Source organism: Melospiza melodia, chromosome 14, assembly GCF_035770615.1.
Source record: "Melospiza melodia melodia isolate bMelMel2 chromosome 14, bMelMel2.pri, whole genome shotgun sequence".
Classification (NCBI taxonomy): domain Eukaryota; kingdom Metazoa; phylum Chordata; class Aves; order Passeriformes; family Passerellidae; genus Melospiza; species Melospiza melodia.
The window spans coordinates 19,856,005-19,871,627 of NC_086207.1; the positions used below are offsets into that span (position 1 = coordinate 19,856,005).

The 15,623-nt window shown below is 50.2% G+C and overlaps 1 protein-coding gene across 1 annotated transcript; it reads right to left on the minus strand.

Annotated features, from left to right (window-relative positions):
• Positions 1–1,230: 1,230 nt before the first annotated feature.
• SPRY4 (sprouty RTK signaling antagonist 4) lies at positions 1,231–14,311 on the minus strand. Its single transcript, XM_063169106.1, has 2 exons — positions 14,197–14,311; positions 1,231–5,464 (listed from the first exon to the last, which is right to left on the minus strand). Exon 2 carries the CDS (start codon positions 5,417–5,419, stop codon positions 4,526–4,528), a length of 894 nt encoding a protein of 297 aa, XP_063025176.1. The 5' UTR covers positions 5,420–5,464; positions 14,197–14,311; the 3' UTR covers positions 1,231–4,525.
• Positions 14,312–15,623: the final 1,312 nt, after the last annotated feature.

Below are 15,623 nucleotides of genomic sequence, written 5' to 3' on the forward strand. Positions count from 1 at the left end.
AGCCAATAACTGAAAATGATGTAAAAAAGGATCAAAAAAAAAGCTGATAATTCTGATAGATTTAAAAAATATTGCTTTAACATCTACTGCTCAAATCAAGCAGAGTGCTCTGGTTCGCTTCCAGCAGAGAGACATGAGTGTCGTGTTGGTATTTTTAAAGCTTTATGTGCAAGACATCAGTTGGTGTTGCCAAACTCTGATTTAAATTTATACATCCTGGCTCAGCCTGTTTGTTAAAAAAAAAAAAAAGAAAAACCTCCCCCAGCATAACAAATTCAGTATCTTTTCCTTATTGCAAATTTTCTGGCACCCGATGTCGTGATCTGCACAGTGTAGTTATTGTGTCTTTATCTGATCCATTGACTAATTCAACATTATTGTTTCAATAATATTATTTCAGGCCAGGTAACACACTCAGGTTACCTCTGTGATGACACAAAACATGGCACAGCCTCCAGTGAGTCACAGCCCCACAGTGTGTGCAAATAAATAACAGGAATGGTGAAAAATATCCCGGATCCTGTATTTTTAGCAGTCTAGGGTGATGCTGGTGACACATGAGGAGCTGGGGGCAGGAAGGTGCTGGGTGCTGGTGGGTGGGAGCCCCAGGATGTGGCTCAGGGGCTGTGCAGGGACACAGGAATTGGTCCTTGGCAGCTTCTTGTCCTTTCCCAAGGAGGTGGGAGAGTTCTGGCTGCCCCCATGTCCAGCGGGGGACCTTGGGCTGGAGGAGGCTCTGTGCCCACCCGTGCCCTGGTGGGGCTGTCCTGGTGTGGAAAGGAGAAGCAGGAGGGCTGGAAGTGGGTCAGGAGTGCTGAGGGAGGCTCTGTGGGATGGGCTGGCACAACCCCTGTGTGTGGTGGGGCTGCTGATTTTGTGCTTGGCTCCCTTTAGTGTCAGTCCCCTGTCACACTGAGGGCTCAGCCCCATGGGAGGAGCAGCCTGATCCCCAGGCTGGTGAATTTTAGGGATGCAGGGAAGGAGGGGATTGCTCCTAAAGTTCACTCCTCAGTGGTGCTGACTCTTCCCACTGCAGGGGATTTGAGGGTATTGAATTGATGAGCCCCTATGTGCCAGGCTGTGGGGCAGAGCAACCCCAGCATCACCCCGAGCTCCTTGGCAGGGCTGGAGAGCATCAAATAACCAATTCTGGGCTACTCTCTGCTTGTATTTTTAGAATAATTTCTATAAACATTCTTGAGATTTTTTTTTAAAGAACCACAACAGCCATTTATATATTTAACAATATATATTTATATATATATATAATTTCTAGATCAGTACATTCATCAGTACTTGCTTTTCTTCACAAACAGAAGAACTCTTACAATAGTAGACTTTCTAAAATAAATACTATTAAAATAGAGCTTCAAAATAAATATTCTATACAAAGAAAAACCTTCTGTGGTAACTTTTCAGGGCGTACATGTGAGGGGGTGGTAAGAGGAGACGGGCGAAATATTTCTCAGGGTGTCTGAGTGTGGGAGGGGAAGGGAATTCCCAGTGCTGGGAAGGGTGAGGGCCCATCAGGGTGGCAAAGCCAGTGCCCAGGGAGCACCAATCTGGGATCTGCTCCTGGCACCTGGCGGGCACGGGGCTGTGGTGACAGGGTGTGACAGGGTCACTGGCAATGTGGCGTGGCATTGCCAGCACCCTCAGGTCCCCCCTTGTGGCTGTCTGGGCTGTTGTGTGAGGGCAGGGGCAAAGCTTGCCATGAACCTGCTGCAGCAATCAGCAGTGCAGGTGCCCTGCCATCCTCCTGCTCCCCCAGAGCATGGCACCTGTGCCAGGGGCAGCTGCCCTGCCCTGACCCCCTGCCCCTGTGAGCGCCCCACCTCAGTGCCATGCTGCAGAGCTCTGTGCTCGTTAGCAGCTGTCCCTCATGAGCAGGGGCTCTGCCCTGGGAGGATGGCAGAGCTGTGGGGCTGTGACATTGGGGTGCCCATGGTACATCTCTGGGGTGGCAGGAGACCCACGTACCTTCACAGGGAGTGAGGGGTGGAATGCTGGGATGGGGAGGAGAGGGAATGTGGATTTTACTGACAGGAGCTGCTCCCTCTGGCACAGCCCTGGCTCCAGACAGGGCTCAGCACCCTCCTGCCCTGCCTTGGGCTGGGGCAGAGCCCCGGGGCCGTGCTGGGAGCCAGGGGAGGAGGGAGGCTCGCTCTGCTACACTGACCACTGCTCTAACAAGTCCACGAGGCTGGGCAGGCTCCATCACGGCTCACAGGGCTGAGATATTGAAACAAACCAACAGAGAAATAGTTTACAGCTATGTACAGTGAGAGGGAGCCCGGCTGGGAGGGCTGGGCTATGCACATGAGTGTAGATTGGCACGGTGGCCACCATTCCGGGGCTGCCTTTGCTCACGAGGACCATGCAGCCGAGCCATGGGCTCTGCCAGTGCAGGTTTTCAGCACAATTCCCCAGGGACAGAGGGTCAGAAAGGCAAGGCAGCCGTGGGTGGAGGCCATTTGGACATGTGTGGTCCCAACAGAGGAGGGCAGCAGGTAAATACCTCTCCTGCTGGCCTTTTCTAACTTTTGTATCTTAGGAAAATGATTTCTTTTATTAAATACAATATCTTATACATTCAACCAACAGTTCAGCTAGTTTGGGGTTGCTTTTCCTTTTTTCTTTTCCCCTCCGATTTGTGCTAGATAATAAATACAGCTCTGGATCCCCACCTGTGCCCACACACAGTTAGCATGAGGCTGCCCTATAGGAACTGGTATCTGGTAAAGGATATTTCATCCTTTTTTCTCTGATTCAGCATGTACAAGCTAACAATGTTATAAATAGAAAAGTTGGTTGGTTTTCTTTTTTTAAATCTCCCCCATTCAATAAATATCTACAATTCCATTGAGTTAAACCTCAAGCCATCCAGCTGAGCTGAATTCTGAAACCCAAAGACACCAGAGTCCCACCAGGGTGCTCCTGCCAGCCCCTGCCCAGGCCAAAGGGATTCCTGGAAATGCTACATGAGCTCTGCCTATTGCTTGTCTAATTAGAGATGACATTTCACTGTCACTGCTGTGCATTTGCTGAGGAAATCTCCCCTAATTAAAAACACCAAGAGAGACTAGGTCAGTTTTCTGCATGCAACAAGTACCTACCTACTCATTAGAGTGTTGCATGTCTGGACCAGGATTCTTGTTTAGCACCTTGTGGTTGTCAAGAGAGAGGGATCAGAGCATCCTTGGGGCAGGCAGAACAGCCCCAGGATGAGGGCAGGGACAGAGCCAATATTTCCATGCTGCAAACCATGGGCCCGCTCATTAACTGCGCTCTCTTCCTTCCCCTGGCTTCCCCTGGTGTGTGTTAACACTAAAATAAACACTAAAAGCATTCTTTACATTGAAAAAGACACTTTTGTACAGAAGAGGCAAAAGTCAAACAGCAGCAATAGGGGTGGGGGAATGTGCCGTACTTCAAGCAAATGCCATTCAGCCCCAGGACAAAAACAAATCCCAGTATCTAATGAGCAAAGAAGAGCTTGTTCCAGGAGGGGAGGTACTGGATTGAGATCCCTAGAAAAATACATCTATGTGCATCGTACACTTAGGTTTGTGGGACTTCTTGCAAGAGCTGAAGAGGTTTAGAGGAGCAAACCCTGCTCGTCTTTGCTTTGTGGAGGGAGTTGCATCCCCTTTGCTCTGCACCACGAGCCAGCTGGGCCTGGGGGAAACGGGATCAGCCCCTTCCTCCTGCACAGGGGCTGCTCTGCTGAGGGAAAACTCATATTCCATCGAGTGAAACCTGATGCCACAGATCAGCTTACAGGCAGGAGGACCCGGTGTTGGTACAACTGCCTGAACACATCCCGCTGCAGTTCCTCCTGGGAGGAGCAGCCCTGCTACCATCTTGCTTTAGCAAGAGGGTCCAGACCAGTGGGGCTGGGTGGGATGCACCCAAAGGGCAGAAGACCCATCAACAAACGAAATGTAGCTTCACTTCTGGTCCAAAAATCTTTGAGGGACACAGAAAGCTTTTGAGAGACACGTACTTGGTGTGCAACCAGCCCTTGGAACAGTGTCTAGCAGGGAAGGAGGGTGGAGGGAGTTCCCCCATCACCTTCAACAGGCTGCTGGGAGCAAGCTGGGGTTTGGAAGGAGACAGGAAGCAAGTAGCCCGCCCTGAATGTGAATTCAAAGCAGCTTTTTGCAGCTGGGAATGGGGATTGGCTGTGAGGCAGTGCCTGCCAAGCGAGCAGTTAATGGTTCCTGCGGTGTGCAGGCCTGGTGAGCAGCCGTCCCTCCGAGCTGGGAGTTTTTCAGCAGCTGTACTTCATGATGTACATGGGTTTGCAGCCTTTGCTCTGCGTTATTAACATTCCTCCTTTGGCCCCATCTCTTTAAGCTGCGACCAGTTCCAAAAACCCTGAATAACCCAAAGTGCTTCAGTTTGTGGAAATAGCTCCTTCCGCTTTCCCCGAAGGCAAGAGGCCGACGCTCTCCTCAGAACACAGGTTATTAAAAAGAGCCAACACTACCCTGCTCCACAGAGCATCCTCCCAACTCCACCATTAAAAGGGCTTTTCTGCCCCTTTGCTCTCGGGCAATGCCTTGCAAATGACACTGTTTGTGTTTTTGCACCTGCACCCGGGCCGGCTCACTCGGTCGTAGCATCTCTGGGACAGCTTGACGCAGCCGGTGGCGGGCAGGTAGCAGAGCAGGCAGGGCAGCACCAGGGACAGGGCGCTCATGAAGGACCAGCGGGCGCAGCAGTTGGACTGGGAGCAGGAGCAGGGCTGGTCGGCACACGTGCCCTCGTCGTCCTCGTTGGTGCAGTGGTAGAAGACGCCCTTGACCAGGCACATGCAGGTGGAGTAGTTGACCAGGTTCTGCGCCGAGCACAGGCACTCCTGGTTGCACACCCAGCACGAGGGCAGAGTCCGGGGCAGGGCACACTCCTTGCACTTGCACTTCCCACAGGCCTCGCACAGCAGGAAGTGCTTGTCCAGCTCCTGGGACGTGGGGCCCTTCAGGTCCAGGGGCTTGCAGTTGATGGCCTTGGGCTGGATGCGGACGGCGCGGGGGGACGACTGCTCCGCCACGGGCACCGGGGCCATGTGGTCCAGCAGCCTTTGGTCCGAGGACGTGCTGCTGCTGCTGCTGATGGAGCTGGGGCGCCCGCTGAAGGAGATCCAGGGGTGGGTGACGTCCTGCTCGCAGCGCTGCGGGGGCTGGCCGGCCGAGCCCGGCTCGTGGGGGGCTCGGGGACGCTTCTGGGCGGGCGGCTGGGCGGCGCCGGGGTTGTCGGTGTAGTCGTTCTCCAGGTGGGTGCTCTTCATCTGGTCGATGGGCAGGATGGTCAGAGGGTGCTGCAGCCGCCCGTAGGGGATCCGGCTGTCCAGCAAGGGCTGCACCATCACAGAGTTGGGGACGACGGTGATGTTGTGAGGGATCCGGGGCTCCATTGAGAAATCAGTCTGGCTGCTGAGGGAATTCTGTGCTTAAGTGTCCTGGGAGAAGGGAAGGAGAAAGAAAAGGGATGGGGGAGAGAGAGAGAGAGCACATTGTTATCGTGGTATCCTGCAATCCCAGCCCAAAAGGGCTCCTTGCTGAGGCTAGTTGCTGTGCTGAAGGTCTTGTAAGGTAAACTTGTGTCCAAGGGAGGCAGAGCACTCAGGTACAAAGTGCCTCTCTCCTCCTTTGCTACCGTGTCCCTCTCTCTGACCTTGATCATCTATAGCTCTTCCAGCCCTGGGAGGGCGGCAGGCTCCTGAAGAGCCCACTCATGGCTTTACTGAGGGAAGGAACATCTTGGGGCTACTGGTGTACATTCACATGTGGTTTTGTCAGCAAATTTCCTGCATTGATTTCTCTAAACTTTGGAGGTTTTCCCCAGTTGACCCTGTTCCCTAAAAAACGTGATGCAGGATTGTGGCTTGTGGAAGCATTGGCGTGGTACAAAGGTGCTTTTGAGCGTGGGGCTGAGCACCTGTCCTTGCTAACCAAGGACCTGCCTGTGGGAGGATGGATTGATTCTGGTGAGGAAGAGTCCCCTCTCCATCAGGAGCTGCTGGTTCCAGAGGCTCCTTCATCCCTCCCAGGGGAGGTGGAAGTGCTGGCTCAGCACCTTGTCTGGGGTAAATCCAGGGTGGGAGCCAAGGGTGCAGCTCCCAGGGGAGCAGCCCCACGCTCAGGCTGGATCCATCACCTCACACAGGTAATGAGACACTCGTGCAGCTCACTAAGTGCACCAATATCCAGCTGAAGTGCTGTTTACCAGCGGCTCTGGCTGAGCCCTCGGTGCCGCAGTTTCTAATTTCATTGAAAGAGTGCAATTTATCCTGGAGTCAATCCAAAGATTCAGCAGTGGCGTAGGACAAGAAACCACAGGAAGTAACTAAACTTAAATCAAAGAACGGAAACGACTCGGTTCAAATTTAGAAAGTGCACATTGTTTTCTAGTAGATGTGCCATTTCCTCACGGGGTGACCTTTATTCATAAATAATATAATGCTGGAGATCAGTTGAAAGAAGGGCTGAGTAAAGCCTTGGTCGCAGGAGGGGAAAAGCTGCTGGTATCAAGAAAAAGGAAGCAGTGAACAGCTTAAGGCATTGCCAGTTGTTTGTGTTCAACAAATAAATTAACCTTCTCCAGCAGCGTGAAAGATTTGGACTTGGCAGGGCTGGTTTAACAGCTGGGCTTGATGATCCTAAAGGTCTTTTCCAAACCTAAATGATTCTGTGACTTTTAATATCACAGCAGTGGGAAAAAGGAAAAAACTGCATCCAGCTACAACCAAATAATGCACGAGAAGTGTGTGTGTGTCAATGTGTGTGCACTTGTGTGAGAGCACATCTGCCCTAAAACAAACACAACACCACAAAAATCTGAGCAAGAACTGATTCCACATCCTTGGGAGAAGGAAGGGAAGCCCATTTTTACCCCCTGAGAAAAGCCGCCAGAGTCCACCCTTGCATTTGTAAATCGTGTCTTTGATGAATCACTTGGCATTTGGGGCTGGAGCAGTGCCAGTGCCCCCGGGATCAGCCAGAGCGTGGGCAGGGTGGCACAGGCAGGGTCCAGGCCCCTCTGTGCCCTGCACCACACCAGCAGGAAGAAATGCTCTATTAGCAGTAATGATCTTTATTGTCATGCAGCCCTGATGCTGCTGCTCTTCCCCAGTTAAAATTCTCTGCTGGGTCTTAGCCATTCATTTGGATTTTTTTTATTTCATTATTCATAGCTCATTGACATCCTGACTGGAGGAACAAGAGGGTTTATAAAGCATCTCTTCCTAGTTACTGTATGTATAAAACAAAGAGAAGCAATGATTCTGACAACTATGGTGCATGCAGAGGGAAAAGAACTTGATTTTCTTTTGTGCATCAGAATTCAGTGTCATGATATAAAAAGTATTTGCTGCAAGTCAGAGTTTAGCAAAATCATCAGTTCTGAGTCGGCTGTGTGTTACATTTGCAGGGAGACTTTGATTCCACTGGGTTTTTTGTTGTGTTTTTTTTTTTTTTTTTTTTTTTTTTTTTTTTTTTTTTTTTTTTTTTTTAAGGAGAGAGATGCAGCTGTTTTGGTTGCCAAGAGTAAGTGCAGCAGAGCTGATCTTAGATGGAAGGTAGCTGGAGGAAATGGTGGCAGTGCTGCAGGGTGCTCCAGCCCATCTGCTCCTCCTCACCCTGCCTTCGTGGCCTCTCCAGGGCTCTCTGCCCTCTCCCACTTGGTACCAGCTCTCAGCAATCTGCTCTGGTCACCAGATTTCCCCTGGATCCGTGGAGAACCGTTTGTTTTAGGGTGCCCTGTGTGGAGCGGGGCTCAGCCCCAGCCCTGGTGCTGCCTGTCCCCAGGGTGGCACCGAGGGTGGCACTGTGGGAGTCCCTGCAGGTGCCACCCAGGCTTTGCATTAACCCTGCAGTGCCCAGCCCGCCGTGGGCCAGGGCCAGTGGTGCCATCACACAGGAATGGTGTCACCAGATGAATCTGGGGAAGGATTGGAGCCACGCCACTCCTCAAACAGCCCTGGGCACAGACGGGGTCTCAGGCAGGCAGATGTTGAAGATGGCTTATCTGAGATAATGCTAATCAAGATTTCAGTTAATTACCACAGAAAGGAGAGGGACCCTGGACTAGACACCACACATCAGGAGAGTTAAGGATAGAAGTTTTTCATCCTCTTTTTTCGTTGTAGTACAGTTTCAAATTGTCTTATTAAAAAGACAAACTATTTCTGCAGGACGAGGAGAAGGGAAGCCTGGTTCACATGGTGAACTCAAAGATAGGTGGGCACAGGATCTACTTGGATAAAACCCGTGGAGGGGAAACAGCCAAACAAGACCCATCTCTCCCCATTGCCAGCCCCCTGCTCTGGCCACAGTGTCTCTCTGGCTCAATCAAAACCACCTTTAAACCACCACAGATGTGCACCCTGGCAGGTTTTGGTCCTTCACTTTCTGCCCTGCCCTCTCCCTCCTGAGCAGAGGTTTCTGCAGTTAACTGCTCTTCGCAGACAAATGTTTCTGATATTTATGGAATTTTCCCAGGACCATGACTCCCTTGCTGCACTGCTGGCCTTGTCACCAGAAGTTCCAGCAGTGCAGGGACGTTGCTGGTGACAGATTCAGGTCAGAGCCCTTGGGTGCAGAGTGGAGTGAGCTGGGTGCTGCTCACCGGGCCAGGAGGCTCCTCTGCCCTGGGCTCTGCTCCAGGGTGTGTCTGTGTGCTCTGTGCACCTTATAAACTGAATTTATAAAGCTTATCCAGCCAGATCCCAAAACAAAATTCATGTTTGGGGTAACCTGGCAGAGCTTTAGACCCTGACAGAGTAAAGAGCTGAGGGGTACAACCTTAGGGATCTTTGCTGTCCACTGCACTAATCCTGATTACAAACTGCATTTCCATTGAGGAAAAAAAGCCATACAGCAGACAAAATTAATTAATTTTTGATCACAGGTAATTACAGATGTATTACAGCATTAACACAGGCACAAATTCACTGTACAGATAATTTTCTTAAAGTAGACAACAGGAAGAAAAATTCTTGACTATCTTCTTATACAGGGAGTTTTTCATTCTTTAGAGACAAACAATGAGGTTCTTTTCAAGGCAGCAAACTCCCATGCAGAAAAAAATTTCTCTTCCCCCATGACTGTACAGTCACTCACCACATACAATTTTCAAGTCAAAATATACTTCCTTCCCAGGGAGTAAAATTGGACTCCAAAGTCAAGTTCATACACGTGTTGCAGTGTTTGTTCCATCTCTTCATCAAGATATGGCCAATTTAAAATTACTGTTGTACTGGTAATTGCAAGTCCTAAAGTTGTAGGAAACCAACTGTTATTGTAAAGTGCTTTGGTATTATTTCAGACTCAAAAGTTTTGTAGGGTTTTGAAATCAGATGAAATTAAAACAAAAGGCACTTTATGTTTTAGTAGGATTTTGGATTTGCCTACATCATTTTGTCCTTGTAGGCAATTCCATGAGAAAGCAAACCCTCAGGAAAACTCATTCTCATAAATGTCTTCTGAACAAGCTTGGAAAGAATAAAGTTCTGATATCTTTATTTTCAGAGTGGAGTTGGACAACAAATCTTCCAGTAACTGAAAAACAAAATGGATCTTGACTTAAAAATCCAGTGAGTGCAGAAATATCTAATGTTCATAACTAGCTGAGTCACCCACTGGTTAATAATTTTAATAAGCTCTTTCTCGCATGTTTAACAATATTCTAGATGTTTGTGGTAATAAAAGAATAACAAGAGTAAGGGACTTAAATTCAGAGGAGGGTCCCATGTGGAAGCAATCCTGGGCAACCCAGAGCTGCCACATCCCCAGCAGGAAAATGGGAAAAGCTTCCCTGAGCTCCTCCTCTGCAGCCAGCACCAGGTACAAGGCCCCACAGTTTTGCCCAATCCTTTTTGGACACAAGAAATGTCTTTTGGACACAAGAGAATTCAAATGTCACAGCAAAGCAAAAAGCCCCAGATGTGCTGTTTGGGTGTGTTGGCCGAGAGAGCCCGGGGTGGGCAGGGAAGTGATGCAGCCACCAAACCCCTCCTGTGCTTGTCAGCTTCGTGCTCCAGATCAGGGGCCACTCATCTCTAATTAATTACACCTAATTACACCTCATGAGCAGCCTGTCCCTTCTGTTGTGTCTGACAGCACTGGTGGCAGGAGGAGCCTCAGCAAAACAAGGTTTCTCCTGGGGTGGCTGGCACTGGATTGTCCCCTCCGTGTCCTGTGACATCCCTGGTGGCTCCTTTCTGGAGCCTGGCTGTGCCCTGGAACATCAGGGAGCTGCTGTCCCTTGCCAGGGGCTGGTGGCACCTCCAGGAACATCACATGTATTCTATATCTTACAAATTAAAATGGCTATAGTGGTGCTGAGGGCATGGGGAGCACCATGCACAAAAAGCCACCTTCTTATATTAGAATTGGTAGGGTTGGAAAAGACCTTCAGGATTGCCAAGTCCAACTGTAAAGGGAATAAAGCCAATTTGATGCTTCAACATGAATTTTCAATCACAGGTTTCCAAGAATTTCCCAAGTGCTGAAGCATCACAAGTTTCTGTGAAGAAGGGATGGAGAAATTGCCATGGACTGATGGAAGGCTGAGCCCTGCACCGGGACAGGGTAAGAGCTGAGCTGCTCATCTGGGGATCTGCTTTGGGTCAGACCAGACAACTCTGAATCCTGGCACTGCAGAGGGATCACACCCGCTCTGGGCACTGATGCTACACCTGGGCTAGATTAAATTACAGGAAGCAATTGTTTCCTGGGAGGGTGGGCAGGCCCTGGCACAGCTGGGGCTGCCCCTGGATCCCTGGCAGTGCCCAAGGCCAGGTTGGAGCACCTGGGATGGTGGGAGGTGTCCCTGCCATGGCAGGGGTGGCACTGGGTGGGCTTTAGGGTCCTTTCCATCCCAAACCATTCAGTGACTCCATTGTCAATGCAAAAATTGAATGAGTCTGTGGCAGAGCTGTGACAGTCACCCATTGACACAGAGGCAGCAATAGTTGCAGTAAATGCACTGCAGGAATTGGTTTATTTTCTTTGCTGTCTGGGACATATTCTGAAAATACAGTACAAAAGGAAGAAAACAACAAAGCATAGAATATTTAGTCTTAATACAGGAAATGATCGTAATTGAAAGCAATACGTTGGAAGCGGTGTCATGCCGGGGGTGGGCAGGAACATCTCCAGGCCTGTGCAAGGCAGCAGAGCTCAGAATCGATGGCAGCCAGTGCCAAATCTGACCTGTCACCACCAGCCCGTCTCCTCTGGTGGTGTGGTTAAAAAGCATTTTTTGGTTAAAAAGCTCCTCTGGGAGTGCTGGGCAGAGCTGCACCTGAGCATTGGGCAGGGCAGGGTGCTGGGGGACAGGACAGGGTCCCCCCAAGTGATCAATAAAGGATTTGCTCCCCAGGGCCCTGCAGAGGAGGAGCTGGAGGCAAGGGAACAGATTCTGCCCCTGCCTTTGTTTGGCATTAAGGACGTGCTCCTGTCCAGCCCTGCCAGTGGTGACAGGGGACGCTCTGCTCCTGGGCAAGCCAAAGGGCTCAATTAAAGCTTTTAATGAGGAAGACTACTCTCAGAGGTAGTCAAAGGAGACCTTGCAGCAAGCACATGTTTTTAATGTGGGATTAAGAATAATTCATAAGGTTGGAGTTCATTAAGGCTGAGTTCGGCTGGCTGGATTTTGAGTCGATCTGTAAATGCTTCCAAAAGAAGGAAAAAAATGCTTTTTTCCCCTAAAGTGTGTATTAATATTAACAAAATATTGACATTCATTCTTTTTGTTCCCCTCCTTAGCAGCCTTATCTAGCTAAGGCCAGCTAGAATCTTCTCTACAAGCAGTAAGGCAGGAAAAAAATTAGAAAGCTTATTAGGGAAACCTGCCATTTTTAAAACGAGACACTAAATTCTTGCCAGAGTGTGGAAATTCAGGAGCTGGGAAATGAGACCTGTAGACTTCCAAGAAGCTGTCTCTGTCCAGCTAAAGTCTGTTCCTGTGGTGCGAGTGAATAAAGCACATTTTGGCCCACTAGCATTCAGATCTCTGGGGACTTGGATTTCTCAGTCAAAGCCTTTTACTGGACAAAAACATTTATTTTAAGGTCAGAAAACTAAGCTCAGATATGATCTATTAGCTAATGGTACTAAATGATAACCTTATTGGAAGGATTGTAGATTTTCTTGGGGAAATTGCATTGAAAAAGGATAAAAAAAACAACACTTGTGCAACTGTTTGCCTGTAAAAACACAGTTTTTACTACTGGGCTGAAGCTGGGAAGTTATATAGCAATGTGATGAATGAATTTTTTTCTTTCACATTTAATTTTATGAAAACTGTCAGAACTGGTAATTAATTATTGCTGTAGTGTTGTAAGGGATGTGAATTTTATTTCACCGAAGTCTGAGAACAGAATTTTGGTTTTGGGGGGGTAGGAATTGCTTTTTGAGATGTTGCATTCCCCAGTATGGTTTGGGAATTAGTCATGATTCCAGGAAAACAGCTTTTGTTTTGCTGTTTCAGGAGGAGAACAAATAATTTCTCCCCTGCACATACCTCATGGAGAATTTCAAAAGGACTGCAGTATTCAGAAATGGTCCTTTTAATTTTATCATCCCAATGTAGAGTCCCTTCCAGCAAGGGAAAACACAGCAGCCCATGGAAAAGGGCACATTTATCAACGAGACATCCCCAGTGGGGTTCCAATAACTGAGAACAACCCCTCCTCCTGCTATCATTCATTTTTATATGGACAAGGGGGAAGCCAGTCATCGGGATCATTGTGATTCCGTGCACAAATTGGAGCTTTATTCTTTAACCCAAAATAAAGGCAGAGAGGGGAAGCTGTAATATTGGGAAGGCTGAGTTCCTCTTTACCTAATTAAACTGCAATTTCTTGCCATGCTGTCCCCTTGGCATGGTATGGAGGAAAGGCAGCAGCTGGAGAAGTTGTAAAGAATCTAGAACGTGCCTTTTCCACTCTGGATAATGCAGGGATGCTTTTCCTTTTCTCATTCATTCTTTCCCTCATCCTTTAAAGAAAAACTTGGGGCTACAAAAGCCTGAAATGAAGCAATCAGACCCTTGGTAACTGGAGGTGAAGGAGGGAAGCCTTTTCCCCGTGATATTCCTTTGCACTGCCATTTCCAAGGTCTGCATTCCCAGTCCTGCTTTCCTCTAAGACCTTTGTGCCTTTTACATGCCCCTTTCTGCTTTTTCCATTCCCCTCCTGATAATGAATTTTCAGAACATGTCGTCTCCAGGCTTGTCTTTCTCCTGTGACGCCAGGACTGGTACCAGAAAATAAAATCCTGGCTTATCTTTGCTACGCAGTTGGTAGGAAGGAGCAGCCAGCACAGGTTTTTCCTCCATACATAAAATATTTCATGGATTAGATGAAGTTATTCCAGGTACACATTTTTATTACTCATCTAGCCTTTAAAATACAGCATCCATCCAGATTTAAAACAAGTGTACAGCAAGACAGGGAAGAACAGTGATGGAATTAGGCACTGAGGCCAAAAAAATGAAAAAAAGGCTTGTATGAAATAAAATGCTGAAGAGCAAAGGTCATGCAGGAAAGGTCTGACACATGAGTGGCTGATTTCTGAAGTGTCCTATTATGGAGACAGCTGAAAACTACTTGACACTCACAAGACAGGGCTTTGGAAAAGAGAGGAAATGCGGATAATCCATTCCACAGCAAGAAAGATCCAATTCTGACTTGTCAGCCCAGGTGACCATGTATTTATGCTCCTTTTCGGGGAAGGAAGGAGGGATGAAGGAGAAGACATCCCATCAGCAGGAAAAAAAGCCACTTATTCTGCTGCAAAAGCCTGCAAACAAACCCGACCCAAGTGTGCTGAAACCTGCCTGCCATATATGTACAGCAAATGCAGATGTTGATGGGAGAACGCAGAAAAGAGGTATAAATCAGAGACGCAGGGACACAAATGGAAATTCTGCAAGAAACAGGATATTTCTCCAGAATGCCAAGTCTCCTCTGGGCTGGGAAGCACCAGGCAGCTCTCCACTGTACATAATTATAGCTAATCACTGTTAGGAAAGTCATCGCCAGAAATATGCTCCTGATCAGCGATCTGTAAGGAGCAGCCCAACACATCTAGAACGAGCGCAGGATTTTCCCTCGGGGAGCAGGCTTGGCTTTTTTCTACTTAAAACATTTTAACAATTGCTCGCAAGCACCGATCTCGTACTTACTTTAAATAATTCAGCTAGGACCATCTCTCCATGGGCGAGTTAATCCCACAGGCGAGGCGGACGAGGGGGCCGGAGCCGGGAGCGGGCTGGCAGCGGCGGCGGAGCTGCGGGCAGGGACCTGCGAGCGCGGCGCTGTCAGCGGCGGCCGCGGCGCTGCACCCGCCCGCCTGCCTGGGAAAATGGCTATTTTATGAATGGGAGGGCAGCGGCCGCCAGTGCGCACGCGCTGCCGCCCGACTCTATGAATGGGTGGGCACCGCGGCGGCAGCGCGCATGCTCCGCTGCCTTTTATGAATGGGGGCTGGAGGGGAGCGCGGATGCGGCTCCCGGGGTTTTTTTTCCCCCTTTTTTTTTTATGAATGAAGGGCAGCGGCAGCTGCGCATGCACCGCGCCCCCCGCCCGGGGCTGGAGGTAACGGCGGGGGTGGGGGGCACCCGAGGCCGGGGGGCACCGCCGAGCCCCCTCCCCTGCGGGCCCGATCCCGGGGAGCAGCCGGGAGGGCGCCCCCGGCCCCTCGGGCATCCCCGGCCGCCGCCCCGGGGGCCGCACCCCGCCGGGAGCGGGCGAGGGGCGGCAGCGCCTCTCGCCGGGAGCCGGGATGGGACAGGGGCACCTTCGGCTGGAGGTTCTGGCGATCCCCGCTTTGGGGTGTGTGACCACGAGTGAAACGATGGGAACGGTTCTCCCATCGTTAGCGCTCGGCTTCGTTTCCCGGTGCTGAGAGTGCGGCTCGTTCCGTTCTCCGCAGCATCGTCACACACCCGTGTCCATCCCTGTGCCTGGCGCCTGTGGCAGCACCTGGGTGAAAACGCGAGCACAACCCCCTCAGAGTGATGTATGTGCAACCTGTGGGTTTATTTCGTGGTTTTTCTCTCCTGAGGAGCAGGGGAGGTGGGGTAGAGCCGCAGGTTCCCCACACCCACCCAGCGCCAGCAGCTGCTCCCGTTTCATGGACGTGAGGCCATGGATGCGCTGCTCAGCTCCGCAGCCCTGCCCGTGTTTAGGATTTTGGGGAGCCTCTCCCAGCTCCGCAGCCCTGCCCGTGTTCAGGTTTTTGGGGAGCCTCTCCCAGCTCCGCAGCCAGGTCCTCGTCGTTCCCACCCATCCTTAGCCCAGCGCCGCCGCTCCGTGCCGGGGACAGCCCTGCCCGTTCCTCTCGCCCCAGGCCGGGTCTCGGCTGCAGCTGCTGCGGAAGCGGCCGCAGGTGGGGCCTCGGGCCGTGCGCTCCCCCAGGAGCCTCGCAGACAGGTTGCTTTCCTGAAAATGCATTAATGATGTATTTTAATATCTGCGAGGAGTCATCTGCAGAGCACAAAGCAAGGCCCTGCTCATTTCCTGCCGTGTTTATGGCATGTATATTTCAAAGCTTGCACAACACTGAATAAAACCCCGTTGTTTATTTATTTAGTGCTAATACAAACAATGT

Excerpts from the sequence above, each read along its gene's own strand:
- SPRY4 (XM_063169106.1), bottom strand. The coding sequence starts at position 5,419 with ATGGAGCCCCGGATCCCTCACAACATCACCGTCGTCCCCAACTCTGTG.